This window comes from Engystomops pustulosus, chromosome 1 (assembly GCF_040894005.1).
Source record: "Engystomops pustulosus chromosome 1, aEngPut4.maternal, whole genome shotgun sequence".
In the NCBI taxonomy this organism is placed as follows: domain Eukaryota; kingdom Metazoa; phylum Chordata; class Amphibia; order Anura; family Leptodactylidae; genus Engystomops; species Engystomops pustulosus.
In genome coordinates this window covers 144460991-144488550 of record NC_092411.1, presented here as the reverse complement: position 1 = coordinate 144488550, position 27560 = coordinate 144460991, and the positions used below count along the sequence as shown (strand labels likewise).

The 27560-nt window shown below is 37.5% G+C and overlaps 1 protein-coding gene and 1 long non-coding RNA gene across 2 annotated transcripts in view; one reads left to right on the top strand and one right to left on the bottom strand.

Annotated features, from left to right (window-relative positions):
* The window catches only part of PCGF3 (polycomb group ring finger 3), a 42954-nt gene extending 16462 nt beyond the window's left edge, over positions 1-26492 (top strand). Inside the window, exons 2-9 of the mRNA XM_072155361.1 lie at positions 9636-9753; positions 16450-16546; positions 17725-17780; positions 19201-19311; positions 20202-20290; positions 21297-21434; positions 21799-21879; positions 22586-26492. Of these exons, the coding sequence (XP_072011462.1) occupies positions 9645-9753; positions 16450-16546; positions 17725-17780; positions 19201-19311; positions 20202-20290; positions 21297-21434; positions 21799-21879; positions 22586-22633 (729 nt within the window). The 5' untranslated portion in view covers positions 9636-9644 and the 3' untranslated portion in view covers positions 22634-26492. The remainder of the gene's footprint in view (positions 1-9635; positions 9754-16449; positions 16547-17724; positions 17781-19200; positions 19312-20201; positions 20291-21296; positions 21435-21798; positions 21880-22585) is intronic.
* Positions 9406-12783, bottom strand: LOC140134769 (uncharacterized). Its single transcript, XR_011856404.1, has 3 exons — positions 12587-12783; positions 10391-10430; positions 9406-9472 (listed from the first exon to the last, which is right to left on the bottom strand). It is a non-coding gene; the product is annotated as an uncharacterized lncRNA (long non-coding RNA).
* Positions 26493-27560: the final 1068 nt, after the last annotated feature.

The window sequence follows — 27560 nt, the reverse complement described above, 5'->3', positions numbered from 1 at the left end:
TGCACGCCCCCTGTGTCGCATGAAGGCCAGCGCAGCTGCACCACAAAAGGGTTGCGTTCGACACAATAGCAGCGCAGACACTTCTTAACTACCTGTGCAATCCGTTTTAGCCTATAAAAAACCTGCAAAGTCTGACAAAAGGGTGCCTTAAAGCCCTTAGTAAATGTGCCCCTATGTGTTGCAAAATTTCATGTTATTAAATAATCTCCTACCCAGAACAATTGGCGAGCACACTTGCTCATCATGTATTGAACAATCTTTTTTTACCTTAACCCCTTAGCGCTCCGAGCCGTAGCTTTACTGCGCAGCTTCCGACGATTAGCGCTCAGCGCAGTACAGCTACGGCGCAGAGCCGATGCCGGTTCAACGCTGCATAGCAGCCGAACCGGCATCGTTAGCCGCAGGATTTCAGCGGTAATTTACCGCTGACATCCCCGGCTAACACCCGCGGTCGGAGTGGGCTCCGATCGCGGGTGTTTAACCCGTTAAATGCCGCGGTCAACGCGACCGCGGCATTTAACATGCCTTCTGGGGGTCTTTACCCCACGATCGCCCCCCCCGCACCGTTTTCGGGGGGGTCGATCGCTGTTTTGGCTCCTCTGGGGTCCGATCGGGACCCCAGAGAAGCCTGGAGGGTTTACCTTTAAGATGGCGTCTGTGACGTCATCTTAAAGGCAAAGTGTCAGCCTATGCATCTGCATAGGCTGGCACTGATAATACCCTGCAATACATTAGTATTGCAGAGTATTATCAAGAACAAGCAATCAGATGATTGCTTGTTCATATCCCATGGTGGATCATGTAAAAAATGTACAAAATAATGTTTTTCAATAAAAAATTACTTTATAAATCACTAAAAATGCCCATAAGCCCCAAAACATATAAAGAGACATATAACGCTCAAAAAAGTCTAAATCATAACACAAACCCCACATATATAGTATTACCGCGTCCGTAACAATCCGTAGAATAAAACTAAATAACAATTGAACCCATATGATGAACGCCGTAAAAAAAAAATGTAAAAAACCGCCAAAAATTATGATTTTTACCTATTATATCCCACTAAAAATGCAATAAAAAGTGATCAACAAGACATATGTACTCCAGAATGATATTGTTGCAAAGAACAACATGTCCCGCAAAAAACAAGCCATGAACCAGCTCTGTAGCCAAAAACGTAACAATGTTATGCCACTTGGAAGACAGCGATGCAAAAATGATAGATTTTTCCCCACATTAGGGTTTTATTTGGCAAATTTAGTAAAACATAAGAAAAAATATTAATGTCTGGTATCCCCGTAATCGTATCGACCCATAGAATAAAGATAACATGATTATTAGGATATACGGTGAACACGAAAAAAAAAAAAGTAAAAAATCCAGTACAGAATTGATGCTTTTCTACTCATGACCTCAAAAAAAAGTTCCAAAATTTTCAACAATAGGTGATACCAACCCCAAAATGGTAACACTGGAAAAAGCATCTCGTCCCGCAAAAAAAATGCCGTCACATGGCCCAAATAACGGAAAAGCGAAAATTTTATAGCCTTCAAAAGGGGGCAACCAGAAAACTAAAATCCTGGCAGCTGCAGGGTGCTCCTTCCCTTCTGCGCCTCGCTGTGCCCCCATAACACAAGTAATGTCCACATGTGGGGGGTCGCTGCACATTGTAGAACAAATTGTATGGTGAGTTTTATCTTTTGGAAATGTGTAAATTTTAGGGCTAAATGAACGTATAACCGACAAAATTTGACCATTCTAAATTTCACCACCATTTTGATTCAATTACTATGAAGATCTCAAGGGGTTAACAATCTTTGTAAATGCTGTTTCTGATAGTTTGAGGGGTGCAGATTTGAAAATGGGTTGGTTATATAGGGGGTTTTGTTGCTAAATATGTAAAATTTGATTTCAAACAGTATTTATCCCCAAAATAGTCAATTCCGAAAATACGGAAAATCGCTATTCGAATTGTAGGCCGCGTGACGTCAAAATAAATTATCCAAACATTTCAAAAAATGGGAAATGTTATTCTGCAAGTTATTTAGGTGGTAAATGTATCTGCCTGAAAACGCGGTGATTTTGAATTTTGAAAATGGCAAATTTTTCTAAAAATTCATCATTTTTTTCTTTTTTTTGTAAATAAACGCAAAACTTATCAGCCAAAATTTACCACTAAAATGAAGTACAACATGTGGGGAAAAAACAATCTCAGAATCGCTTTGATAAGTAACAGTGTTCAAAAGTTATTACCACAGGAAGAGACACTGGTCAAATTTCAAAAAAAAGTTGCGAGCCTTAACCTGCAAACAGGCTGCGTCCTTAAGGGGTTAAATTGAATGAAACGATGAACATTCAATATTCTTTGCTAATGTGGCTATACATTTAAGCGTTTGTCTGAGAGTTGTGAAAAAAAACTAAAGGTGGCCAGAGGGGGCTGCTTAAAAAAAAAAAGATCTACTTGCCTTCCGGCACCCTCTGGTGTCCCGCGCTGCTGTCGCTCTGGTCCGGGCGCCATGTAAATAAACATGGCCGCCGGAGCAGTGCTGGATTCAGCTTCCGGCCGGACCCGACAACCTTCCAGCCCCCATGCACAATGCTGTGAATAGGGATGGATAGGCGTGGCCGGCCACAGCCTGTTAGAAGCTGAATCCAGCACTGCTCCTGCGGCCATGTTTGTTTACATGACGCTCGGACCTGAGTAAAAGCAGCGCGGGACACCGGAGGGCGCCGGAAGGTAAGTAGATCTTTATTTTTTTAAGCAGCCCCCTCCGGCCACCTTCAGTTTTTTTTCACAACTCTTGGACAACCCCTTTAACACAGCAACCCAGAAAATGTCCAAATAGTTATATGTAACCCGAAAAACAAACGTTCCTGAATTCAGTTTTTATTTCACAACATCCCTTATTATTTACACCTATGTTATGGCGTTCTTGCTCAAATTCATATGAACCGTGGAAGGTTCCGTTATTGTGCGGCTAAAACATTGGCACACATCTAAAAGTGACACTTTATCTCATTAGCTTGATTTGTGGCTATATAGTTTTTTATTTGGGTTACCAGTGTGTATTTGTGTGAAGCTCTGTTCCATTTTCTGCAGAAATTGTTTGGCGCCTCTGTGGATTTAGCGTTCCCTATGCTGTATGGGCACACAACCGGCATAGAAAGGAAGGAGTGCCATTTAAGCCAGATTTGCATGTTTACAGGATATAAAATGCTTATATTTTTTATAATGTGTACTTACTATATATAATATATATATATATATATATATATATATATATATATATATATATATATTTATATTGTGTTTTTTCAGTGTGTTTTATCTGTTGTAAACCATATTTTTGCTAAAAAAAAAACCTCTTTGAATTGCAAAAACAGGCAAAAATAGGACCTGCAATAGTTTTTTGGCTCAAACTCAAAGCTTGCACATAGATATTAGTGAAAATCAGGGCATGTTCATTGGCCCATTTAAATTCCTATATCTGTGTACTAGGAAGTTAATGTAAAGAAATGCCAGTAAAATAAAGTTTTTATTTCATCCATTTAATGCAATGACTTCCCTTCTGTACAAGGTGTGCATTTCGTCGGATCTGCCCGACTTTGAGGCTCCTTTCTATATAATGTACACAATCATATAGGCCTAACTATGAGAGTTGGATCCCAAACACTTTGATATTGAATGCTTATCCTGAGGCCAGGTCTTTAACCCCTTAAGGACGTAGGGTTTTTTCATCATTTTTCGCTCTCCACCTTCAAAAAATCCATAATTTTTCCGTTTTACTTCTCAGTGATGTTGTTTATTATTCCATGCCTTGTGGGAAGCTGGTAAAAAAAAACGCATTCGTGTCACGTTCTTGTGGGCTCAGTTTTTATGACTTCCACTGTGCACTGCAAATAACACCTATGCTTTATTCTTGGGTTCCATACGACCACGGTGATACCAAATCTATCCAGGTTTTATTGCGTTTTGATACATTTTCAAAAATTAAATGAATGTGTACGGAAAAAACTAATTATTTTTTTGCCATCTTTTGACGCTAATAACTTTTTCATACTTTGGTACGGAGCAGTGTGAGGTGTCTTTTTTTTTTTTTTTTGTGAAATGAGCCGACTTTTTAATTTTACCATTTTGAGGACTGTGCAAAATTTTGATCACTTTTTATTACATTGTTTATGTGATGTAAAATGGTGTAAATGTTTTGGACATTTGGGCGCTATTGTCCATTATGTGGTAGGGAAAGGGGGGTGATTTGAATTTTTAAACAGTTTTTAAAAACAACTGTATTGCAGTATATGGCGTTTTTCGTAGGATTCCTTACAATGAGCCACTGGCTGCAATATGGAGCAAAGCCCATCTCTGTATGAAAAGGGGTTAGCTTTATTGATAATCATTGTTCCCATGACAACACAAAATTTTGACAATCCAATTGTAATGGAGCCGAAAAATTTTTTGTCTGGAGTTAAAATTTTAAAATATGCCTGTTTTGACTGTTCAGCTTAAAAACAAACCTAAAGAACCTATCTTGTACAAAACCCGGGACTGCCTGTATTGCAGTATATTGTTTAAAAGACCACCAGAATCAAGGATGGTAAACCAGCCACACTGACATACTGGTCATCTAGCAGGTTCTGCTCTTTTAGCTTCTAATGCCCTGGTTTTGACAAAAAAAAGCGCCTTTTTTAAATTATGCAGATGAGCCTGAGGGGCTCTAGTCTCCATAGGTGTAAATGGAACCCGGAGTCCCTCAGGCTGATTTGCATAATTCTTAAAGCCTTTTTTTTGTAAAAAAACAGGGCATAAGTAGCTAAAAGAGCAGATCCTGCCAGAGGGTACACACTCCAGTATGTCCGATGTGTTAACATCTTGGGTAATCCTGCTTCCCCAAATTTCCAATCCAACAAAATAGAAGAGTGATTACCTCAACAGAAATTACTTCCATACGCCCAAATCTTTGCAATTTTACCTCCCATAAAAATTTTGAATAAAACGTGACAAACAATTAGTGTAGTTATCAAAATGGTATCAATGAACATGTTGTCTCATCCCTGAAAAAAAATTACACCTAGACTTCATATACTAAAAAGGGGATATGCGAAACAAGTCTTTTAATGCAGTTTTACAAACTTTTAAAATGTATTAAGATATAAATCTATATAAATGTCATATCTCTGTAATCGTAGCAACCCCTAAAAGGGCATGTGTCAATTGGAGCATAGGCCGAAAGCCTCAAAAACAAAAGCCCATAATTAATTGTTGCAACTGCTTTTTTTCAAATCCACCATACTTGGGATTTTGTACAGCGTTCCAGTACATGGCACAGATTATTGAATGGTACCACTAGGAAGTGAAATTTGTTCACAGATAACAAGCCCATCTATAGCTTTGTAAATAGAAATATGGCTTGTGGAAGGAGGGGAATGCAATGCAGAAAATCCTGGTCTTGGAAACGTCATCATTCCCAAAGGGAAACCTCTGTGCACTAGTGTTATACTACTGAATTTTTCCTATTCTGTAGCTTATGCAATTATTCCTTGTGTATACTGTCATTGTTTACCCACTTCTGAACATTGCCTGGACCTTCTGTCTTTGTGTATTTTTTGGTCTTTAAGTGTTGACTGTCCAGTGTTAGTAGCACAAACTTCATGCAGTAATGTCCACCCAGATGTAGCTGGTCCTCATTTCCATAGCTGCTGCACTGCCGCACCGGTCACAAGTTGCAGTTAAAACTGCATCGCAATTAGTTTCGGGGTGGTTTTAGGTGGTATTACTTATTTTAACGAGACCTCAAATCAACAGTTGAATGACATTTGTGGAACAGTTTCTCCTTCAAAATCAAATTCACCCATTTAGTTCATGTCTTTCATGACAAAACTTCACCTTAAACCACCTCAAAACTAATTCTGATGCAGTTTAAACTGCAATGTGTGACCACACCCTGTGTGTCCCTACTTAATTGGTAGATGCACATGTGATTGACTAAAACTTGGTGCATCAATAAGAAACGACATCATCGGCAACCATGACAGTTTCAGCTAAAGTGAGGACCTTTGAGGGATAATGCATGTGGGTGAAAATTATGCTTGTACGGCCAGTAGCTTCATGACCTTATGTACTGTTTTTAGTAAAGTACAGAAAATCATTATCCTTTTATATCTCAAACATCCTTACAGGGTGGCATATGTATAGCCAAGTATGTATCTGATACGTCATCACTTCAGAGGGCTATAACATTGCCTCTGTGGCACCTAGAACACTTCTTATCACCTATGAAAGAAAAGGGGAACTCTTCTTTCAAATGAATCTTGTGAAAATTGTGTTTCTAGGTATTCGGGAACCAGTGATCTTCACGTTTAAAATGGGAATTTCGGGTACGATTTAAATTTTTTGAATGAAAATTGAGTGAAATGAACATTCAATCCTCTTCACCTAATGTGGCTACATATTAACACCGGGACCCAGAGCATGTCAATAAAAAGTTTTGATTCACATCATCCCTCCATTATTTATGTTATGACTCAAATTATTATAAACCGCTTTTATTAGGGTTTTATTATTGTGTGGCTAATACAATGGCGTACATCTAAAATTGACTTTTGTTATCTCATTATCTTGGTTTATGGATATATAGGTTTTTATTTGGGTTACCATTGTGTAGGCGAGCATACACTAATATATCTGTGTGACGCTCAGTGCAATTTTCAGCAAAAAATGTTTGGCGCCCCGTGTGGATTTAACGTTCCCTATGTTGCATATTTTGGTAAATATACAAATGTGGGGTATGTATGAACTCCTCGCACTTTTTATAGAAAAGTATATTTTCTTTATAGAAGTATTCTGGATATATTTTAGAGGAAATTTAGAATTTTCATGAAATTTTTGCATTTTATTACTGTCTGCTGCAAAGTTGCATGAAGGTGGTAGTGTGTTTGAATTTAAAAGCTATTTTTGTATACATGGTAGGCGGTGATTTCTGAAAATTGATTATGCTAGTCAATTCTTGTTGATGTTGTGTATTGTGGTAAATATAAATCTGCTCACATTGTGTTATTTATAAATGCCTATTTGTATGTAAACCTCTGCTTAAATGCGAGTTTTATGTAAAAATGTATGCTTTAATGGCATTTTTTTTTTGTTTAATAATTTGCGTTTGTCACAAAGTTACATGAGGGTGGCACAGGCTGTCAACTGCTAATCAAGGCAAATTGTCTGGTTTAAAAAAATATAGGTTTCTATGGTTTTATTGGGGTTTAGTATAATTTTTTTTTGCTGTAATTTTCGGTCTAATTTGTAAACGTCAAAATCGTAAAAATTGCTTTGGCCAATAATGCAACAAAATTTCTACAAACCCCTGGCAGAGAAATTTTATAATCCACTTGAAAGTTTTTGTTGTCAATGAAAATCTTCATTTGCATTAAGTATGTAACTGAGGTACTTTCCGTGTCTTTTTTTTTTTTTTTTTTTTTTTTTTTTTTTTTTTTAGAAATTATTCTTTGGATCTGAAACAAATTTTTTTAACCAAAAATATAACATTTTTTGAAAGAACCTTTACTACAGTTGGCACTGTGAATATTTCTTTAGATCTGAGTTTAGGGGACATTGTTCTCTCAACAGAATATAAACTAGTGTGGGGCCTTAATTGTTTAATGATATAATGGTCATCAGGCAAAAGAACATTTGAACAAACATTAATTTTGGCTCTTTCCATAGCATTTCGCTTAAAGGGAACCTATCACCAGGTTTTACCTCACTAAATTACTAGTCCCCTTAGGTAGGCTATGAAATGTCCTTTTAGAATTCCCTTTTTGTATGTGAAATCTAGACAGTTTACCTGTAAAAAAAAAAATCTCCCCCAAAGTCAGACATATACAGGCAGTTAAAAAATAAAAAAGGCAGGAACTGAATCTTGCATTTCCAATTACTTCTTTAGCTGCCTGCATTTCTGGCTCTGTAGCTCACAAAGCCATAAGCCTGATGTGATCTCAAAGATGACATCTATATCCGAGACTGGTGAGATTTCACATAGAGGAGGGTTATTACAAATGATATTTCAAAGTTTAGTGGGGTAAAACATTGTGAAGGGTCCAGTGTGATGGTGGATATTCTTAAAATGATGTGTGTTGAATGAAGTATCTGCCTGTAGAGGGTTAAAGGTTCAGGTGCTACATTTATTTACTAATCTTGGTTCTGGTGCTGTTTTTTTTGACTGAGCATCGTTCTGGTGTTGTAAATGTGTATGAACCAAGTTTTAGTGCTCTTCTGGTATTATATGTGCATAGAACTCGGTTATGTGGCTGCATTTATGGTATGATCTTGCCTCTGGTGCTGTATTTAACATGGTCCGGTGTAAATTCTCTATCTTTTGGATCTATGCAGCTAACACAACACTTTTGTATTTATAGGATGGTAAAAGCGCCGTATGTTGGTAGATGAGTTAATACATTCAATAGTTTCAGATACAAAAGGTTGATTTAAATATTATAGTATGGTAATATAAAGTGGATTTTAAATATTGGAATTGTTGGTGGATAGCATTTTTTTTTTCTTGAGCTGCCTGATGGGATGGACTTCTTGCTCACAAGGTAGAGAGTCTGTTGTCATTAAATCCTGTAAAAAATGACTGTTTACGGGTTCACAACCCTGCCTCCCCTTCCTCCTGTTTATGCTTCGCTCCTTCTTGACCATCTCCCACATTTTTACACTATGGGTATGATATTTTGGTATCCTGGAGTGATTTGGATATTTTTTGTACTATATCTATTTACATTCTTGTATTTTCTGATACATTGGTACTATTTTTGAGTTTAGTTCATTGATCATTTTTCAGGCAGGTTGGAAGGTGTTTAGGGCCCATGCATGCCTCTTAGTCCTAGTTGGATGTCTACACATTATGGTAGTTTTTTTTAGGTGTTTTTATCCTTGTCCTGTATGTCTATTTGTATTGCATATTTTCTAATAAACGCATTGTTTGTGTTCCCTGTTCATTATACGCATCCTCTGTTTGTCTCTTTTTGGTTTAGCCCACACAGTATTTTGTCAGACCTTTGATTGAAATACTCTTTTTTCAGGTGTGTGTGTTTTTTTTTTTTTTGATCTTAAATCTAGAAATTTGAACATTTCTGTAAAACTTTGTGATCTTTGCTTTTACTGCCATCTAGCGGAAAGAGTTATGTACAACATAGGAGTCTTTTACCAAAAGTGTTTTAAAGTACACACAAATTATTATTTAGAAAATCATGATTCAATCTATATGGATTAAACATAGTTTGTGTGCTGTATATCTGAAGCTAAAAATTATACATAAATCGGCACCTCTGGAAAAACCTGATCAGTCATGGTGTCGGTCAGGCATTTTTTTGTGTTTTTCTATTTAAAAAAACCAACAGTGCAGATTTTAACATGGCCTCACCTTTTATTTATGTTGGCACTATTATATGCAGCTGGACAAGAACCTGATGGTTCTTCCTAAAAAAAATGAAATACAAAATAAAAATCTTTCCTCACAATCCTTTCTCAGACTTCTTGCTTTTTGCCTATACTAATAATACAAAGATGCAAAGATTGGAAAAAAAGTATTGATCTTCTTCATTTTATAGGTTTCTTACCTTGATAAACTTTTGTTTTGCAGACACCAAAGATGCTGACTCGAAAGATAAAACTTTGGGACATCAACGCTCACATAACATGTCGTTTGTGCAATGGATATCTCATTGATGCTACTACTGTAACGGAATGCTTACATACCTGTACGTAATATATGGCTTATTATTCTGTGCATTATGTTTTCAAGATTATTTGTGTTTTTACTATTTTTGCTAATGTCCTAATATCCTAAAATCTATACAGGGAATTTCTCATTCTGTTTAAAACAGTAGCAACATACGCAAATAACAACAATACAAATATATACTTCATTTACTATATTTCAATACGAAAAATGTCCAAACCCTTTTCTCTTATGTAACATATACACGTTTCCACAAAAATTTTTATAAAAACCAGGGTTTGGAAATGTGGATGTAGTCCTGACAGTACCACACTTGTGACATTTGTATTGCAATGTACATATCTGTTTGTGGGCTTTGCCATTTGCCATGGTTAATTTAAATGGATTGTTAATGTAGTGGCAAAAATGTCCTTATCTCTCTATCTAGGTGGGGTTGCAGTGGCAGTAGTCTGAAATCTTTGTCTATAACATGAGTGTGCAAACCCTACTCATTTTTTAAGTTTTTCAAAGTCACATGCAACCAATATGTTTCTAGACGGGTTATAAAACCAAAGAGTGGACTTTGAAAATAAGTGAACATAGACTTGCGTGTTATACTTTACTAAAAGATCTTAGTCAAAGCATATTGTACAGTGGAAAGCACATAATTTACTCACCATTCCACATATTAACCATCCAATCAGAGTGATCAGTGTGCTAAGAACAAAAGAAAACATGTTAAAAAAAATTTTCATCATGCCATACACAAATGTAAAATAAACCATAAATGAAAAAAGTCGCTGCAATAGAATCGACTATTGAGATACAGAATATCTGGTTATCCCTGGATGATGCTAGGTAATAACTACTATATATACAAATTCTTCCAGATTTAGGGAAATCCTATTGATGAAAAGTCCTTTATACAAATAGGCAGTTTATTAAAAAAAAAGCAGCTTCCAAACCTTGTTCCTGGGTAGAAGTGGCTTTGCACAATTGGTGAAACAGCAAGCTTACCCTGCTACTGATTTTTATGATGGCCATAAAGCATTCATCAGACTTGTATGTGTGCAAGGTTTGTTATACAGCAATAGCAAAATGTGTTGCCCATTAGTATTGTAGTTACAAATATTTACTGTGTTGGTATTCTCTTAGCTAACCAGTTTTATTAGTTTAACAATCACAGTAAAGGCCACGCCCACCATCCATAAGATGTATCCTGCAGATAAAGCAGACCTCCTTATAACCATGGCAAGTAGTGCTGCCTATTAGAATATTTTATCTTGCTCCAGATCCTTTCACTCTGTATCCTAACAAAACCACATTTGGCCAATTTAAAAAAAAAAAAAAAAAAAGAAAACTGGATCAAAAATTGGCAGTTTTTGATTTGTTATTTTGAAATGGACTTTTTTGCATTTTTGCGTGTACTCCTTTGTTTTTATTACTGTTACAATTTTGTTAAATAAAATAGCGGGCTTAGGTTATTTGCTAATGAGCGAGTACAGTCTGAGAAAAACACTCTTGGGGGATTTCCTGGACCGAACATCTTATTACTGTACTGCATTCAGCATGTCAGGTGCAAGTCTTTCCAGCGACTATACAGAGGTATGGTATAATGGAAATTGATCCAAACATGGTTTTGGATGCTCATAACTGATGCAAATAACCGAAGACCTACTGGAGATGTGCAACATCCCCCACCGGGGCCTAGCCTTTTCTCGGGGCCTGGAGTCAGCCGGGGCCCGCAGTAGCTGAGTGGCTGGCGGTTGCGGCCTAGGCACGCTAGTGTCACGGTGCTTGGTATGGGGGAACCGGAGGGCTGTCCTACAGCCTGGCAGGTCTCCAGCAGGGTGGTGTTGGCAAGAAATGATGAGGGAGAGGCTGCTATAGCGGTTCTCCCTGGGGCAACCCTTTGGTGTCTAGAGTCTGAGTTTCTGTGTAGTGGACAGGGTGCCTGTGATGGTGGCAGCCGTAGTAGCAGGGACCAGACGGAGGCAGAGGTTGAACAAAAACAACTTACAGTTCTTTATTGGAACCGACAGGAACCGTAGCAACGTGCCTTAACAGGATGGTGGAGTGCTGGAGATGTAGTTGGAGGGAGCCACAGGATGTAGGTTACCAGCCTGGATGCAGAGAGCAGGCTGGGAAGTAGCTGTGTCCTGGAAGGATGCTTCAGCTTTATCCTGGGTTGCTTCAGGTATCACCCTGGAAGGTAGGATGATACCCCTTTCCTCACTATACTAGCTATTAGTTCCACTCTTCAGGCAGGGGCTAGGCTCTTCCTGCTCTGGTCTGGTATGCTAGCTGCACAGACTCCGCAGAGTCTGTACTGGAGTAACTCCAGTCTGCTTCTGAGCTACTGCTCAGCTAACTGCTCTCTAGAAGTCTTCTAGAACATTCCTGGCCAGGGGTTTTGTTACTCCCACTGGTCAGGTGGTGGCTACTCTTCCAATTACATCTCAGCTCACAGAAACAGTGTGTAACACATGTGATTGGCTGACACATATTACATCAGACAAAACACTTAACTCCTGCCTTACCAGGCAGGATCTACCACTGCAATGTTCCCCTGTGTCCTATAAGGACTATGTAGTGTGATGTAGTGACATGCTGTGGGGCTGACTAGACCCTACACAGGCTGCAAGCTACATGGTGGGACATATTCGCAACCACTCCTCTGCCTTGCATCGGCGAGGGTGTTGCAGATGTGAACGGGGTCCAACGGGGAGGAACTCTGTTTGTTGCACATAGCAACCAATCCTATAACTTACTTCCTCGTAAGTCTCTTATTTTCCTAGTGGTCCATGAAAATTGTTAGAGAAAACAACATCAAAATAGGGTACAATGGTGTAACATAATAACAGAACCTTTACCTCTTAAAGCAGTTTTCCCACAAAACAAGTTAGACCCTATCGGTCAGTGATGAGACCCCAACAGATCACAAGAACTGGGGGAATGGGGTCCGATGTACCTCCGTCTGACCATCGTTGTTCACAGCTAACACCCGTGTTCGTTGCTGGCTCCAATTGTGGGTCTTAACCCTACCTTTACATGCCACTGGTGGCATGTGGGCACCATAATCTTGGTTGTGATAGTCACTCTCAGTGATGTCATTGGGGAGCGACGATCAGTTACCATGACAGGCTGTGGACTTTACAGTTCTGTGTGGCAGTGGCACATTGTAACAGTTCATGTGCAAAAATTGAGCAAATGTGGGTGAAAAAAAATTACAATTTTCTAACTTTCAAATGTTCTAGTTTTTTGACCGTCATACTACTATTTTTTTTTTTTTTTGTAGAAAACTTTTACCATTTGTCTTCTTTCTATTTCCATAATTTGTTTTATGTTTGCTCATTTAAGAATTTTAGAAGGTTTATAGTTTTAGTAGCAAGTTCTCCACCACACACGGCATGCACTACTACATACTCCACACACCGCGCGCACTACTACATACTCCACACACCGCGCGCACTACTCCTACTTCTACTATCAGAACACACATCACAGAGTTCAGATTTAATTATATCAAAAGACCTCAAGGGGTCACGGCCTCATATCAAAACCACATATAACCAGCATCTAAGAGTGCAGTTTAAAACGTTATCCTTTATTATACACACATGTACATTCAAGCACAGGTAGGCATACAACGTGGAATGCCTACCTGTGCGACGGACCGGCTCTTGGGGTGAGCCGTATGGAGATAGCACTCTATCTCTTCTGATGCCCCGATGCTGGACACCCCAGCTTTTCCATCTGATGAGACAGATTGGGTCGAAATGCGTGAGGTAAGGGAGGTGTGAGTGAAAAATAGCTTGGCTTACTTGGGTACCGCCCTTGTTAGGGTGGGAGCTATTAAGGGTGTTTAGGGCTAAGTGTTAATAATTTTGCACCTAGCCTTCCTCCAACAAATAGGACAAGGGACCCGCTGGCCCAAACTAGTCCTGAGTGAGATACAGTCTCTTCCACTACTCCATATATGGGTAAGATATATGGGTAATGATTAATAACATGATTAATATCTACCATATTATGGTCATGTAGGAACGAGTATGGAGAAAATACTGGTAAAAAGAGACCTTTAGCCCTACAGGTATTTTATTTGAATGTGCAGATGTGTGTATTTTACTGTAGCGTGTCATGTCATATGTACACATAGGTGGGTAGGAGAATTTCAGATAGTAAAATTAAGGATACGTTTTAAACTGCACTCTTAGATGCTGGTTACATGATGGATATCGCAGGACCAATCAAATTGGTCCTTGCAGTCCCCACCCACCCTGTCCCCACGACAGTGTGGCGTCAGAGAACCAGGAAGTGCTCGCATCCTATATATCGGAGGCTCAGCACTAAGTCACAGCGCTCAGCCTCTGATATATCGGACGCGGAGTGCTATGGAGTGAAACGGCTCTGTATGCGGAAAAATAAGTTATTCAATTTTTAAAGTGGGGAGTGAAAAAAGGAAACTCAAAAACAAAAAAATGCTGTGTCCTTAAAGGGAACCTACCACCCCGATTCTACCTATAAAGGTAAAACGGGTGGTAGGTGGATGAATGGGACGTGAGGATAGCCCTTTTTTGAGCTAATCCTCACGTCCCGGGTGTCTTTTAGAAAACTTTTAATGTCAGAATATGTAAATTTTTTTATGCGGCTACTGGGGCGTGGAGTAGCCAGACATGAGGCTACTAGTCACGGCTACTCCACGCCCCAGTAGCCTTGTTCCTCCGCCTACCAGGTAATCTTCGGCACGCAGCTTCTCGTAGCTGCGCGCCCTCGTCCTAGTCCCCGGCGTTTTGTGCATGCGCAGAACGCAGGCCTTCGGCTGCGCGGCCAGAGCTACTGTGCATGCGCAGAAGACCGCAGATGCCGGGGAACTCGGACGAAGATTACCTGGTAGGCGGAGGAACAAGGCTACTGGGGCATGGAGTAGCCACGACTAGTAGCCTCATGTCCGGCTACTCCACGCTCCAGATCTATGTCCCTGATTTACGGTATTATGCTTGATTTTTATGGTATATTTCCTGCCTCTCCAGTGTTCCTTGAACGTGATCACTGCAACCAGTCAGTGACCTCCACTTCTGCTGCTGTCAATTCATAAAAAGCAGACAAGGGAAGCAATAAAGCAGCAGTAGGGTCTACCAAAAAAATAAACACGACCACACAATACTATATAATGAAATCAAAACCCAAATACAACTGTGCGAGTATTCCTGTATTTCTAAATGCTTCAAAAACCAAGGTCACACAATGCGCTCAGGAACATTTTCAGAAGCTTTTACTTTTTTTGTTATATTGCATCCTTGTGTTTATACAAGTTTTTTTTTTCCACTTCATTTTATACTAAATAACCCATAATGAGAGTGAAAACTGAATATCTTTGCTATTTTATATATTGAACTATTATAAGTCCCATATCCTTTACTCATTTCTTGTTTGAAACCCCATTGTCAGTAAATACAATCTCCATATTTGGTGGCAATGGTTCCACCAAGTTTGCAGATCTGAATTAAGATTTTCTGCCTGCTAGGAAAAGGACCATTGGCATAAAGTAATTTTCAGGTCTTCCCAGAGATTTTTCATTTTAATTCAATTCCGGTAAAGGGACATTCACAGAGTTGTCCCTAAGTCATTGTTTTGAAAAAGTGTTATTGCTTGATAAAAGGTAAGACTTAACACGCTCCGGATCAGTTTCTTATCTAAGAAATATGCTGTTAGCTGTTTTGGCACTCTGTCTCCTAAAAGATTCCCCATCACTGGCTTCTGGGGAATCTGTCATTGGGTCAAAATGTGAAATCCTGTTGACAGGTTCCCTTAAACATACTGTTATCATATTTTTCTGGCAAATGAAACACTTTTTAACAAGCTTAGGGGAAATAAAGTTGCCTTATAATCAGCAGTAACTGTAAGAGATTTCTTGAGGCTTTCTAAGACAGCTCCTGAAACATGGTTATGATGTACAAGATGGCTTAACCTCCCTGGCTGTATACTTTTAGAGAATATAGAGAAAAAGATAAATACAGTCAGAGATTGGGCTCTTTTTTTTTAGCTCATGTTGCTGAAGTAATGCTGAGGTACAATAAGATTAATAGAAAATGACAAAACAAATCTAACATTCAAGATAAATAACTCAAACTCTGCAATTCTTGTAGATACATGGCCTTCAGTTGAGACTTGCAAGTAAAGAAAAAAATAGTTTGGCTCAAATTCACGAAATTAATTTTATAGAAGGACTGCAGCTAATAGAATAAATATATATAGTGCAATGAGTATGGCTGTATGTATACAGCTTCTGTTTGTTTCTATAGATGTTTTATTATAGACTTCTATAGTGCTGCTTTTGTTTATTAACCCACAGAGGAACCTAAAGTATGTGGTTCCAGCGTGGAAATAATGGTGGAATAAAGTAGTTTTAAGGCGTGTGTCTAAAGTAGAAAAATAAGCAATCCTCATCTGTCCATTATAATACAAATTCCTTGTGGCCAGAAGATGGCACTATTGCTTAATACATGTGATACTGCACTGTCAAAAAGTTTATTTGTTAAACTATACAGATGGTGGAGCAAAGAAAGGAACAATTTTAATTAGAATAGCTTGTTAATTAGGCTTTTTGCTGCCTGTAAAAATGAAAATAAAAACTGGAACATTGCATCCAGGTTTTTACAGACAGTATTAAAAAAGAAGCAGCTGAGTTTAGACAGAAAATAATTTTTTTTTTTTTTACATTTATGTTTTACAGTTTGTAGAAGTTGCTTGGTGAAATATTTGGAAGAAAATAACACGTGTCCCACATGTAGAATTGTCATCCATCAAAGCCACCCTTTACAGTACATTGGGTAAGTGTGTTTCACTCCAAAGGCAGGTTTGATATGCATTATTAGACATAATAAACTTTTTTGTGTGTATGTTTTTGTTTTTTATTTGTATCCTCTTTTAATATAAATATCTCTTGAAAATGTATCTCCGGGTTCATAATGATTTTTACCAAATTTGTTATATCTGACTCACCTTTTCAAAGCAAACAGAAGAAAACCTTAATGGGCATCTATCACCAGATGACTGGTGGTAGAGTGTCCTAAATAGGCTGCTCGTTTATTGCCAAGATAATAACTTTGTAAAAGTGCTGGAGGCAGCCGGCAGCCGAGCACCTCTTGGCTTCCCCATACTTTAATGTAAGCACGCCCTCCGCTGCAAGCCTCCTCCTGCTGCCGGCCAGGGAACTAGGAGAGAGCACAGCCCCACTCTTTCCACACCCAGGCCCTCTGCCGTCATGGCCGGATCCTGATTCCTCTGTCGGGGGCAAGAGGAGGCTTGCAGCGGGGGGCGTGCATAACAGATGCATGTTTCCCCTTCAGCTTAGTCAAGGGGGTACCTCTGGTCATGGTCACTGGTTCCTTGCATCAGTCTGGTTACTACTTTGGTATTTAACTCTATTACAGATAAATTGATTCTACTTTTTAGGTATTTGTTGATTAAGTGACAGTCATAATAAAGAGTCACACTGAATGATACATCTGGAGTAGGTTAAGTTTACAACTTGGACCATAACCTCTTTTATTATCAAACACACCCATTTGTCAAACCACCTGGTTTGGTGTGGTTTCTGGAGGGAAATAGATGTGTTATTGTTATCCCAGTAGAACCCTTATTCTAACATTGCTCCAGAATAGGGCTATTACAGAATAAGTACTTTTAGGAAAACCAGTTTGATTAAGTTCCTTTGAATAAAGAAAACAAGAGTATGAGCTAAAACACACGGCACAGGTTGGTCTTTGGATCAAGGTCCGTTCAGTGTTCTGTTTCACCACGATGATGCAAGGAGCCTCTTGTCTGCTAAAGAGCAGCATTAATCGCTGCCCCCTGGCAACAAGGTCGATTCATGAATCAGGACTCTGCATAGTCCATGATTCTTTGACCCACCAGGGTGGTTTGTTTTAGCCTCCTGACTGTATTAAAAATAAAACCTTTCATGTGTATTGCCACTATTTCTTTCATATATTGTTTTTTTTCTTAGTCATGACCGAACAATGCAAGATATTGTTTACAAACTGGTGCCAGGTCTTCAAGAAGGTAGGTGATCCTTTGCAGCTGACAGAGTTAATAAATGCTGACAGTACAATAGAAATGCAGATGCGTCTGCATTCCATCCATTTCCTGAAGTTGAGCAACATCTGGTACTGGGAACACTTGTAGAATATAGAAATCTTATAGCATCTTTGCCACTATAAAATGAAAAACCAGTGCTAATAGACACCTGATGTACATGAACTACTCCCCACAACCAGAGACTTTACAAAATGAATAAGGAAAGTCCCAGCACAAGAGGGAAGCCAAACATTTCCTTACTAAAGGAGTCCTCAGGTCCGCTAAATATAAAATAAGTCCCTAATACAGAGCCATCTATTCTTGTGCATATTGTCATATTTACTTAACCCCTTCACGACTGCCATACGGCTATATACGTCGCATTTGCAGATAGCACTTCTATTATGACAGTGGCCCACTTCAAACGTCTTTATCTTCTGAACAGTGGCACCTAGAAACAGACTATTGGTGTCATATGCAACGTCCCCTTTAATTGGTCGTACTAAATAGCTTCCCGTTGTTGCATTTGAATTATTTGTTTTGTCCTTCGGATCATGCTGGCACACAAGTAAAAAGGGTTTTTTAATAAGTAAACAAAAAAAAACAAAAAAAAAAATCATCTATTCCCTATATATAATTTTATTTTTCATTAAAATAATAAGACCCACCCCAGAAAATTGGTACAATCGCCTCCATAGTGACCTTGGGTAAGCAGATATAACATTATTATACCTGTATTGTAAAGGATATATAAACTAAAAAAACTAATTAAATATTGCAATTTGCAATCGTTCTTCCTACCGCCCAAAAAAAAGTCAGATCGGCACGGCTGTTCGGCCAGCAGAGGGAACATCCTTGCATTATATTTCTGTCCACTGCTCTGTCTACAGCACGTTTACATGGGCCTCACAAAGCCCTTAGACTGGTATATAAATGCTGATCTTAGTCAGTCTGGCCCAAAGTTTTCAGCCTAAAAAAATGCACTGTACCGATTACTATTTTACATTTTTAGCAGATATATAAGTCAATATTAGTTGTTTTTGTTTTTACACAATTATCTGAAATGGTCAGAATTAGTCATTTTATGTGATAAAATCTAATGTGTAGGAACAGCTGTGTTTACCATCTTTCAGCAGGTTTGAGTTTACCATTTTGTCAAACTATTAAAAGCTTAATGTGTCCACACAAATCATTTTTATTCCCGTGGCTCTTAAAAAGCATGGAATTACTTTAAAAATGTTATCATTACATAGAACTCATCTTTTTAGCAGCATAGCAAATATGTAAACTCTTTTTATACAAGTTTTTTACATGTATTATGTTAATCTACGCATATTACATCTTTCTGTCCATTTTTACTTTTTTTTGCAAGTGTTTAATACTGTATATAAATATTTGTTCATAGCTGAAATCCGTAAGCAGAGAGAGTTCTATCACAAACTTGGAATGGAAGTTCCTGGTGACATCAAAGGGGAGCCATGTGTGGTTAAGCAGCATGTAGAAACAGTTCGAAATGGTATGATTTTTCTTTGTAACAGTATCGGTGTTTAATATCACATTTCTATGGGATTCAAGTACTGCAGAACAGGTGAACTATTTTTTGATATGTCAGTGTGTATTTAGTACTCATAATTACTGATGAGTGAACCCAGGGAGATTGGGGTCCGGTGGGTTTGGCTGAAGCTGGACCAAAAGTCCAGGATTGTGTACTCTTACCCTAACATGATTGGTGCTTGCACTTATCAAGTGTGTTAACCCTTTAAATGTGCCAGGAAACGTGCCTGTAGCTTTTAAGATGGGTCCCCTCATTTACACCCACAATCACTGCTGGCTGGGTATTTTTCCTTACATGCCTTGGGTAACGAAAATGTAATTACCAGCAGGGCATGCACGCTAACATTTTTGTCACTTATCGCCCCCGAACTCCCATGCCAGCACTGGTTTCGGATGTTAAAGATAAGTATTTGACCGAATGCCAAACTTGTACACAGACTTTTGTGAAGTCCTTGTCCAGGGACTGAACCCGCAGTATTCGTCACAGACCCAAATATTGCAGTTTGGGTCTGATCATCATAATCTAAATTCACTTTTCTTTTCTGCCCACTTCTCATAATTTGTTGGTCTTCTGCAAACAGGTGTATTATAGTAAAAACTGTAATGAGATTCATTAGTCATAGTATACTATTCTATACATCAGTAGTATTATTTTAAAGGTGTTGTCCATAAAATAACATTGATGACCTTTCTTTTGCTGTTCTGTCTGACAGGTGCCCTTTAAATGACTTTGTTCATGATTTTGCTAAAAATACCTGCATTTTAACACTTTTTAGGTCTCTACATTATGTGGTTAAAATAATCTTTGTGTTAATTTTGGCTACTATTGTGTCTTTCTCTCCTAAACTGTAGGTGAAGCAAAACCTGAAGAAAATCCAACTAAAGATTCAACAGAAGAAAAGCAAGAAGAAGACCATGATTACCATAGAAGTGATGAACAGGTATATCCAGCATTTTACTTTTACGTCTGTTTTTCAAAACACAATTACAATCGTTGCTCAAATCGTGTGGATAAAAAAAGAGAACACATTGTTAGTGGTTTGCTCTTCGATTTTGTAATTTGTTAAGTTTATGTAAATTCCCCTGACAAGACTTTGACTGGGCTTAAATGTTATAAATAAGTGGCGTTTTACCATCAATCTGTACATTAGGATGAATAATCTTGCACATCACTGACTGTTTTTAATAAAATGAACATGGGATGACGCATTCCTGGCAAATAATCTATAAGGTGTTTTTTATGGAAAATCTGAGAGCAAGTATACCCTTTACATGTGTCACAAAAAGGCAGTGATACGCAATCCTCAAAATGGTGGTAATAGGTTTTTGAATTGTTGTCCCATCTAAGGATCTCTTTCTTATCTTCTGACCCATACTTCCATTGTGGACTGACATAACTAATCTAATAATGGCTAAAAGGATTGAAGGATGGGACATATGTATAATGAGCTGTAGAGAGACACAATGAAGGTTGACATTTGTGTGACCTATGTATTTGTTCATGCTGAGCGCTTTCATTCGGCAGCTTTCTATATATAGCTGGTGCTTTGAGGGATGTAAAGATGGATTTCATTAAAGACATTGATTTGGACACAAAGGAGGGTTTCAATGGTTTGTACAGTCTAGTTATAGTGCCACAAAGTCTTTGTCTATGGTGGGTTTTTATGGTTGAAATATATAAAGTAATATCTTGTTGAGATGTCACAGAATCTAAGAAATGGTTCTCTAATTTGGACTTGGACAAACTGTGAGATTCTAAGTGATACACTTAGTAACCACACTTGGCAAGCTACTTGAAGGGTTATTTTCATCTGCTAGAAAGAAGAACTGTTGGTGTGCTACTGTCAGCTTTGGTTTACTTCTTGCCTTAAGTGGCGCTGCATTAAACCTGTAATGGCAGTGTAAATTATTAAGTTGTGTGCCTTCTTCCTTTTTTTCCACTTAAAGGTCAGTATATGCTTAGAATGCAATAGCAGCAAGTTACGGGGGCTCAAGCGAAAATGGATACGGTGCTCAGCCCAAGCAACAGTTTTGCATCTTAAGAAGTTTATAGCCAAAAAACTTAATTTATCATCTTTTAATGAGGTAAGTCAGAGCAGTGCAAATATGTATGGATACGATTATTGTAAATGTACATTAAATATTGTTGTTCTAGCAAATTCCCTGAACATTTTGTGTGTTTAAATGGCTGTATAAACTTTTCTTGGACAAAAAAACCAAACAAACTACTTGTTAAAAAACTTGCCATATCAGCGCTTGCAGATGTCACAAAACTGGGTGGCCATTGTTATTGAGGAATCTGTACAGCCACATTACTTTAGATTGTCGCTCATTAACTGCTGCGAATATCATGTTTTACAATTTATAAACCTTAGTCCTGGTGCCCTCTCTGTTGGAAACCCCCTTTAAGAAATATACAAAATTATTGATTTTAAATCTTGTTTTTCAGTTGGACATTTTATGCAATGAAGAAATCCTGGGCAAAGATCACACACTTAAGTTTGTTGTTGTCACAAGATGGAGGTTCAAGGTAATTTATTCCACGTATAAAAGCTTGTTTGTCAGTCAGGATGGAAGGGTTTGACAGTTTTTTAAAATGTATTATTTTTAAATTCACAGCTCTTTTGTTTCTGTTTCACTCTGTTAACTGACATGTGTCAACAAAAAATGTAAATTACCATATAATAATTTAACAATTTTTTAGTGCTCTTTTATTTTTATACTAATTTGGGAAATATTTTTTATTTATACCACTGTTTGCCACCTTGCAAGGCACAGAAGATTGTACATGAATTTTGTATAATAAAAGACGTTTGATGATGGTATGATTAGGGAGGGCTGAGTGTCCGGCTCTTGTTCTTCTTAGATTAAAAGAAAAATTGGTGAAAATAGGGGACACTCTACATGGTACTGGTTGCTGCAGATCAGTACAGATAGATTGGAGACATCAGCCCAGAATGACTGTCTCCTCCAAAATCAGGAGTTTGGCTCATGTACAATATGTATTGTATCATATCCCCTTTTTGCATAAAAGAAATTACTTTAGGGCTTTTGACACATGCCATGTCTGAATTATGATTATAAACATCTAATGGTTTCATTCTCCATGTCTAGTTTCCCAAATAGTGAAAGAATAATGTTCCTTTTCATAGGTGGATATACAGCTTACCAGTTTCAATGATGATTTTTGTTCTGTTTTGACAAATCCTAACCTTTAGATATGTTTGTTGTTGCAGAAATCGCCACTACTTCTACATTACAGACCGAAAATGGACTTGCTGTAAAAGAACTTTATTGTCCTGTGTGGACAAGGTTTTTGCAGAGACTATCATGGGCACCACCACAGTGCACCACATGACTCACAACATGTGACCTGTACCAGCGGATTCAAGCCAGAAGATTGTAGCGCACTCGCAGGAGAATCTCTTCATTTCAAAATGTTTCTCTTACGCAACACAATTACCAGAATTCCGGACAGGAAAAATATTTATACTTTTTGTACAAAAAGAGATAATTTTTTCACAATTCAAGACACTACCAGCATGGCGTTTACAAATACTGAACACTTTTCATAGATATTCATGTCTTTGCTGCAAACTACATCCAGGTTTGTTTTTGAGATGTATTGATCGTCCTATATATTAATAAATATATATCTATATATATATAATAGATGAAGAGAGTGACACCAAATTACCTTAGGTTGCTTTTTAATTGGTAAAGGATTTTATAAATCATTTACAATTAAAACCCATTGTCAAGTTTACTTTGTAGATAAGAGAAAAACGTTTAGGCAGAAAGCCCACTGCAGACATTTGAGCCAATATATTTGTAAAACAAATTGGGGGTTGTGATTGTGCTATTTCCCGAATTTTTTGTTTGGTGGAAAATATCACTTGCTAAGATTAGTGATTTGAATTATGCATTTAACTGGTGGTTATTATTGTGATTTGTTGCCACAGTGCACTTTTGGCCTTTTGCTGCAATATTACTAGAAATCCCTTTACTAGCGCCATATTGGTTGTGAACCTGTTATCGCTAATTCTGTTCGTACAGGCTTGTTTGGTGTCAGACAATATAATCTGAATGATGATCAATGCTGAATTGAGATCTTGATTGGTGCTATCTTCCTCTTTATCCAGAAATATTATCTTGGTGCAGTGAATCTAGTCAGTGAATAATACTACAACTGACTGACACATGTGCCTGCTGGAATTGCATTACAATAAACCATGTAAATTGACAGAATGTAATAAATTTACACAGACTACATATATTCATAAACCAATCTACACTTCTCCAACTATCTATTGGATCACTTGAATTTTATATGGTGCTACAATAAACCCTCTGTTGCTGAAATTCAATATATAGCTGTATAGTTCAGCAGCTACCAACCTGCTGCACTGTCTGTCTCTCCGCAATGAGTCTGTATATCAAAGACAGTGTTCATAACTAGAAGTGATCTAACTTAACACTGTATACATATTTGCTAACCTAACAACCTCAGTAGTGAAATAACATGGTTTTTTATTTTGACAAATGCCATGTGTGAAAGTCCTCCCCTCCCCATCCGCCATTGTATGTTCCCTTTTTTGCAGATGAATTTGGGAGCAGAAATAAATGGGCTAGTTGCACTGATCAGGCCAACTTACTGCAGATGGGATACATGAAGGAGATTTATTAGATTAATGGAAACCTCTGTGAGGTACATTGTACTGTTGCTCCTGGAACTTCAAAGTAAATGTTACGCTTAAGAATGGGCAAAGAAGCACTTTTTTTGTCAAATTTTATTTGATACATTTGTGCTGTTCTCACAAGCCACACTTGGCCTATTGTGTCTGAAATTTGTTTTGAAGGTGGGGATTTTTTTTTTTTTTTTTATCAGTGAACAGGGTTTTAAAACTTCTTTCACTGCATTGTGTCTGCAAAAATAATATTTATGTGTCTTTGCTGTATCCTGCAACAGTGAGAGACGAAAGATAGCCAGGTATACATACGTTTTTGTTTAATATAGTTCATATGGAAAATAGTAAATTCTGACAGAATATATGATAAATTTAACAAGGATTGGTGGGGTTAAGAATAACTTTATAAAATTATTTATTCTATTTTAAGCTTTCTATATTATTTTACCATTGAAAAGGTTTAAGTGACCAGCTTTATTTACGGGCATATAAAATTGTGAAATGTTCAACAAGCTTCTTTTTTTTTTTTTTTAATTTCATCATATATTAAAGGCGATTAAGCATCTGGAATGCAATTGTGCAATAGACTTGCAAAATGCCTAGTTTAAGTAAATGTTTATCTTCAGTGCTGTGAAAATTAAGTATTTTATTTCCATTTTTCCTATTGGTTAAAAGCAATGGAAAACAAGTCAAATATTTTTTTTCATAGATCTTTATATTAAGAATTTGCAAGGTTCTTTTTTTTCCCCCTCCAGGCTAAACTGTATTTGAAGCTGTCCTGACAAGTCTGATTTAGCAGATACATGTGTCCCTATCAAATAACTGTGCTGGAATATCTTCTCGTAGAAATCTTGCATTGCAATTTCCTTTATTATTCCAATCATACATATATGACTAAGATGATCAATGGGTGCTACAAAATCAGACCCTGTTAACTCCCAAAAAAGGTTTCATGTCTTTTCAGGTACATGTTGGCAATCTTGCCGCAGCAGGGTTCTGGTAGATGTTGGAGGTCTATCAGACAGAGCAGGGAGGTGTAATTGCCAGAGGCCTCAGAGCCTGTAGGGGCTCTAGTGATACCTGTAGGGGCTCTAGTGATGCACTCCAAAAGCACTTGTGCTTTAATTAAATAAATATCAAAGTCCATTTTTACCTAAAGTACAGGAGTGGAGCTCCTAATAAACATATGACTGTATTCACACTGCTGGGAAGCATTATTGGTGAACACAGCCCATCTTATATTTATCCATGGCGTATTTTCTTCTAACATCAACTTTTCAAGTTATGTAAATGAGCCCGGAGGGTTACCATAGCCACTCAGTGACCTGGTTTTACAGACTGCCACTCTTCATCACCGTCCCCACAGCTCCCTCAGCACTTCCCCTTTCCACTGTGTGCTGAGGGATTGAGTTGATTTTAGAAGGAAGTAGGCCATGGATAACAAGATTACCGTATTGATAGTGCCTGGATCTATGAGTAAGTGCCCTGGTTTATCACGCTTGATTTTGATGGTAGATTTCCTTTCAAGAAAATATTCTGCAACTTGTGATTTCATAAGGATCAGAAGTATTTACCTAAACAGACTTGTTGGGTATGCTAATAGGTCTTGTTTTTTATGCATTTAGCCTAAGATACCCAGTTGCATATAATGTTACACCAAGTAAATTTTTCAGATGGCGCTTCTGAAATTTTCTGAGCCTTATTATTTTGTCAGTTAGTATGGTGCTATTAATATAAAATGATTATATCCCATGTTTTCATTTACAGCGTTGCACTTTTTATGTAATGCAAAGGTTGATTTCCTTATAGAATTTGTTTGAATAAATAGCCTTTGTAAAGCATCTCAATTTTTATACTCTAACAACAATATGTTCCACATTTACTTTTGTCACCTTATCCGTGCATGAATACTCTGACTGTTAAGTAAACATGTGTTCTTGTCTCCCTGAAGACAAAAGAAGACTAAAAAAAAAAATCAGGTATACTTATCAGGTCTCAGCTAATGTACATGGCCCTCACCTTTAATGGCACATTTGAGGTTTATATGTGATGGCTGTATTATGTTTTTTTTCCATTATACATGTATACTAAAGGAGGCATATATATATCTGAGCTAGAACCAATTGGGGAAGCTCATTGTGAATTTACAATTTCTGTCCATTATATATCTATCACTGAAGACTTGATTGGTTCCAGTATTAAAAATGTATTAGGATGCTTTCAAAAGCATTTAAAAGCCTGAAGTTTTTCATGTACTTAAATAAAATTTCAAAAATGTTCATTTGGTGCAAATTTTTTTTCTAAAAGTTTACTTTTTTTTTTTTTTTTTTTTAGTTTGTGTTACTGTGTAAAAGTTGTATCAAATATACAGGTTTTTGTCCATAATGCCTTTGGGTAAGGCTATATTGCTTAATGTTTTGATTTTTTCAGAAAGTGAAGCTTGTATTCTGTGTTTTGCCAATTAATATTATATGCTTGTAATAAAAGCTAATACAAAAACTGACCTGCAGAAATAAGCTTTTTTTAATTTTAGAGTACAACACTGAAAAATGTATTACAAAGAATGAAGTTTTTGAATGACATTCTCCAGAAAAGAAAAGTAACTTCTTGACTATTGAGCTTTCAGGGAGGGATCCCACTAAATACCTTGATGCAAATGTATTGCCTGAGTTGAGTCACTTTGAAAGGCTAGAGGGGGTTATCACTACAGATGTCCCTTGGGCTATATAGTATCTTGAGCTCTATAGTACAGATGTCTAATAAAAATAAGAATTTCATCTTCCAGAACTCAAAAGGCATGTGGTTCTGTGAGCTACAGAACTTATCATATAAGCAGTTATAGAAAAAGTCCGCAACTCTATCTTTATCTGCAGCTCTCTCCCAACACTGAGAGAAACCTCAGTGTTCGTACAAAATTATTGCATATTATAGTCATATTGACACAAACGGTTTAATATTTTTGTTGTATACCGAATCCAATTACATCTCACATATGAAGTTATAGCTGAAAATCAAAAAATGTTTATGGACGTACAATGCCATTTCCACAAACTGCAAGTTATATTTGCGACTATCAATATCCAACCACCTATATGGTCATGAAAGATTCAGCTATCATAATTGACCACACTCTGGGTCGTCGTTATGTCATGCAGGACAAAATTCTTGTTGAAAAGCCTACCATGTTTAAACAAATATAGTAGAAACATCCATTATGGCCATATGAGTATTTTTTAAATGAGTCCTACCCAGTTTTGTCTTAAAGGGGTTGTCCACTTTCACTAAATTATTGATATAGTGTGTGTAAGGAAAAGTTATACAGTTTTTCAATATATTTTCTGTACCTATTCCTCGCAGTTTTCTAAATCTCTGTTTGCTGTCCTTCTATATATTCTAAGTTTCACTGAATATAAATGTTTCTGTGGTCTTATGAGGAACACGCAGGTGCACAAGCTGTGATTGGCACAGAAAGTAACCAGATCTGTGTGATACTAACAGCCCGTGCACCTGCCTGTACATCACA